This window comes from Rutidosis leptorrhynchoides, chromosome 4, assembly GCF_046630445.1.
Source record: "Rutidosis leptorrhynchoides isolate AG116_Rl617_1_P2 chromosome 4, CSIRO_AGI_Rlap_v1, whole genome shotgun sequence".
NCBI classification, from domain to species: Eukaryota; Viridiplantae; Streptophyta; class Magnoliopsida; order Asterales; family Asteraceae; genus Rutidosis; species Rutidosis leptorrhynchoides.
The window spans coordinates 510,582,472-510,587,499 of record NC_092336.1 but is presented as its reverse complement, the minus strand read 5'-3'; the positions used below and the strand labels follow the sequence as shown (position 1 = coordinate 510,587,499).

Here is a 5,028-nt window from a genome sequence, read left to right as displayed (position 1 = left end):
TTTAAAATAACATTTAAATCTCTCACGGGTTATACCTTTTAGTTCGACTCGAGTTGCGCAGCCACAAAATAATTTTACTAAACGCAATAAAATACATTGAAAACCGAAACCCCGGCGCGAAGCGAGGGTTACTGGTTTGAACAAATAAGTCATAACTTTGAATTTTTGATTTTTGATTAAAAAACATTTAATTAACTTCGATAGCCTTGAACCGGACAGTTTGCAAAAAAAAAAAAAAAAAAAAAAAAAAAAAAAAAAAAAAGTTTGCAAATAAAACCACTGAATCGGATATAACCGCAGCCTCGGATAAAAAGAGAACAAAAAAGAAAACACATTTCTCTCACACACATACGGATCACCAACCAACGCAAAACCCACAAACCAGATCTCTTTCTTGCTTGATTCTCCGACGTCGGCAACGGAATATTCCTTTTTTATTCACCGTCGGCTAATACCCTTTTCCGGCAACGATTTATTTATTGATCGAATTTTACCAAAGTGAAGATTTAACTATGACTACCGGTGAACTTCTTAGCGTTGAGCCACAAGAGCTTCAATTTCCTTGTAATTACACAATCTTATCTTCTTATTTACTTAATTTTCTGCCTGCTTACATTTACCGTGTTCAGATCTAACTGAATTGCTAATTTTGATCTTGATTTTTTACCTTTTACACAGTTGAATTGAAAAAGCAGATCGCTTGTTCCATGCAATTGACTAACAAGACTAATGAACATGTTGCGTTTAAGGTACTATCAATTCAGTTTTCATTATATGAATATGTGATAGGAAAAAAAAAAAAAAACTTTATGTTTATTCATGTACTCCGTAGTACTTAGTTTAAGGTACTATAACATTAATGTTGAAATTTCAGGTGAAAACTACGAATCCGAAAAAGTATTGTGTTCGGCCTAACACTGGAATAGTGTTACCTCATTCTACTTGTGATGTCACAGGTTCTCATTTGTACCTTTTTTTTTTTATTTGATTGCTTTAATTATGTGTACATGTTTTTGGTCTTTTGCATTTGCATTGAATTTGGTTTGTTTCCTAACCGTTATATGCTGGTATTGTAATATGCATGATCATATATATTTCATCATCTCCAGAATATAAAATCATATAGATATTTTAGAATATATTTTGTTATAGTCTTTAGGGTTTGATCTATATTCATTTGGCTTATACAATATTCTCGGACGCACTAGAAATTGTTGTGACTTGAAGCTTCAAAGTATTATTTTATGCCTGTGAAGCGTTACATCTTTTATTCTTTGACTATTTGTATCACGAATTAATATCTACACCAGGCATTTAAAGTAGTGTCAAATTTTTGATGTAATTCAGTGGCGTTGTTTGTTTTTCAGTCAGCAGATCTTATTATGCGTTGTGTTTGTGTGTCCGCAGTCGATTTTGCTGCAGATTGTTTGTTTTTCTGAAGACATAAGATAAAATAATGTTTTATTCTGTCTACAACCTCGCAAATTTAGAAATATGCTTCTACGTGGTGCAGACAGAATTAAGTTATTTGAAAACAAACAGTCTTCATTATTCAGCATACATACCTTTAGGCCACATCTTCTTTACAGACATGGTCCGCAGATCTTCAGACCAAAACATCTTAAAAAACAAGCTTCAGTCATATTCTGCTTTTTCGTTTCATTTGGTTTATTAGTTTTCCAACTGAAATTCAGTACCATAACAACCAAGACACTGCAAGTGACTTGATATCTCCTCCTTTACATTGTTTTAAATTTAACACATAATTAAAACCAATCTTGAATAATAAGGATTAATTATATGTGATGCAAGTTGTACTAGTTTGTATTCACACTTGTAAATTTGGTGGTTAAATGACATTGGTCTCTTTACAGTTACGATGCAAGCTCAACGGGAGGCTCCTCCCGACATGGTTTGCAAGGACAAGTTTTTGCTTCAGAGTGCGGTTGCTAGTCCCGGATCTGTCCCTAAAGATATAACTCCCGAGTTGGTAATTTAACTTTTTATTTCATTTGGATGATCATATTACGTTTAAAACATCAACTTCATGAATGATAAAAGTTTATACTTCTCCTTTTGCAACAGTTTAACAAGGAGTCCGGAAATCGTGTAGAGGAATGCAAATTAAAAGTTAATTATGTCGCTCCCCAACAACCACCGTCACCTGTAAGAGAAGGATCAGAGGAGGGTTCTTCTCCAAGGGGATCGGTATCAGAAAATGGGAATATAACCACAACCGACTTAAAAGCTGTACGTTTTTAATGATTTTACGTTTAGTATATATTTTTCAATTTTCAAAATATTTTTGTCGGTTTTTTTTTTTTTTTTTTTTTTTTTTTGACCTGACATACAAATGTATCAAATGTGTATTTTTTTTTTTTCAGGTTCCTAGAACCAATGCTGAATTATCATCGGAGGTTATCTTCTGAGCTACTTATTATTTATTTTTGAAAAATAAAATTGAATCGGATAAATGTAATGATGCTACATATAACCTAAGAAATGTAAAATAGATATATCTGTTGTCAGGTGCAGTATCCTTGTACAGTCGATATCTAGTCTGCATATCTAACTCATCTGACATTTCAACTTGTCACCAAAACATATATCAATCCCTCTACAGTTGTAATACGTGTCTTGCGGTCGTTATCTTATCATTTGCTTATTGTATTTAATATTCTACTTACATTTACCTCCTTATGTATTTCCAGACAAAGGCTCTTATATCTAAGCTGACTGAAGAGAAGAATTCTGCTTTTCAACAATGTAACAAGCTTCACCAAGAACTGGTACACACATTACTTAAACTTTGCTGTTATCAAAACTCCGTTATCCTGTAGCATGCTTTTTGCAGATATAACATTTTATTTTAGAAAAACAATGACTGAAATACTTATGAATTGAACTGACTACCTTTAGTAATTCAATCATGATTGCATAGTTCAGTACGTCAGTGGCCTAACTAGTATAGTACAATGGCTCAGTTTACATTGTTCAGTTATATTTGGTATGTCAAATTATGTGGGATGGGTAAGGTTGGTTCACGAGTAATTTTTTAGTGCCAGTCAAAATAGGTTGGGTTGGGCTGGGCTGGGCTGGCCTGGGTTGGGCTGACCTATAAATACTTTTAACTCTCTCTTTTTAATTTTAGAAGTGATAATTATTTATTGTGTTAAATATGATTTATAATTCTGTATTACAATGATGGTGTAACTTATGTTTATGAATAGATTTAAGAGATTGTTTTGATCACACTGCACATGACTTGCAACTGTTTGACTTGCTTCATTATCAATTTAGTCCATTATGAACATGATTGAGATATTCTATAAATATCACATTTATTTAATGTCAAAATTGCTAAAGGCTATTTGTATATTTTATTTTTATTATGTGTGTAGAAATTCTTTTAATATATTAAGTTTATACTTTTGACTCACTACTACACAATATCGATGAACTATATACCGATTATATCAGGGATGGGGGGTCGTGCACTCATGCGGCTTAATAATTTATGGGTAAATACGAAGTTCATGTCAAAACAGGCTGATTAGTGTAAAACTGTGAGCCACACCAACTTTATATGGTCCATTTTTTGCGTTTCAATAAATAGATTAAATGTATTACATGATGCTGATAATGATGATTATCTTATATAAGATGACTTGAGAAGGTCAAAGCATTTTAATACCCTCGGTGACTTACGACCTGTTGGACCCCGTAAATAGCCAAATCCATCTATTTAATTTGTTATCGGTAAGATACAATCAGAATCCACCTTTAATTACTCGCTTATATGGTTGTTTGATCTCTGTTTGTGCAGGAACTGTTGAGGCGTCAAGGAAACAAAACTAGTGGGGGTATCCCATTTATATACGCTTTTCTTATCGGTTTGCTCGGGCTTCTTTTGGGATACTGGTTGAAGTAATCTTTCAATATAGTCGGTTGACGAGCCTGTGTTAATTGTTATACGAGAACATTGTTAAAGTGACAAAATGTTGTTTTTTTTACCCTTTTTTATGTGTTGTGTAATTGTGTAGCATCCATTGCGTGTCCAGAGATTGTTATCATCGTAATTAATTATTCAAGGTCTTGTGTGGGGTTTCGTATGTTTGGTACAAAAGTTGAGTTGTTAACCGGTCTTTTTGTGCTAATTATTTTATTATCTTCTGTTTCGTTCGATTTTGTTGCCTTGATTTTGCCTGTGTGTAGGTGATGAACGATCTTTTATGATTGATGTAGTTTATGTTTTGTATCTAGAATCCTTTTCTTATAGTTGTATTTATAGTGTCGGCAGTGGCGAACCTAGATACAAGCTCGTGGGGTCAAGGGAGATCACTAGTTTGAAAATTTTTAGTAGAAAAATACACTTCAAATTGTATAGGACATCACTAAATTTAGCTGTAGGATTTCATATATTTTTCAAGTTTATAGTTTTTCTTTTAAATTGTGGAGTATTGAACAACACTAAATTTAATTACTTGGATTACATATATTTTTCGAATTTATAGTTTTTTTTAAAAGGTAAATTACCAATAAAATAGTATTCAAATATATTTAGTATTTAAAAAAATTTCAGAACTTCAATGAGTGATAATTCTGGCATCGCCACTGAGCATCGGTGTGCCAATACAACTTGATGGTTCCCCAAATATTACAGTGTTGATGGATTTATCAAAAATAGTATAGTACATATATAAAATGGACGAATATATAACATATTAACTCATCTTTTGTGTATAATCAAAATAAATTAAAGAATTCAATATAGTGGCACAATCTTATTCACATGATATGAGGAGCATCACTTACTATGACAGCGTGTGAATTAACATATTTGTCACATTTTATGGAACCATAACAAGTTTTATGCTAACTTCAAACTGATAATCTTTAGCTGTAGAAATTGTCACATGTTATATGTGCCCACAGACGCATAATAAAATACTCCGTATACATGTGAACAATGGTCCATTACCCACAAAAAGAGTGGCCCATAAAAGTTTTCAAAACCCATACTCTGGC

At 32.6% G+C, this 5,028-nt stretch overlaps 1 protein-coding gene across 1 annotated transcript; it reads left to right on the top strand.

The window, feature by feature from the left end:
- The first annotated feature begins 315 nt into the window (after positions 1-315).
- LOC139844834 (vesicle-associated protein 1-2-like) lies at positions 316-4,178 on the top strand. The gene is made up of 8 exons (XM_071835061.1): positions 316-564; positions 679-749; positions 875-956; positions 1,875-1,990; positions 2,086-2,250; positions 2,385-2,417; positions 2,712-2,789; positions 3,827-4,178. Exons 1-8 carry the CDS (start codon positions 513-515, stop codon positions 3,929-3,931), a joined length of 702 nt encoding a protein of 233 aa, XP_071691162.1. The 5' UTR covers positions 316-512; the 3' UTR covers positions 3,932-4,178.
- Positions 4,179-5,028: the final 850 nt, after the last annotated feature.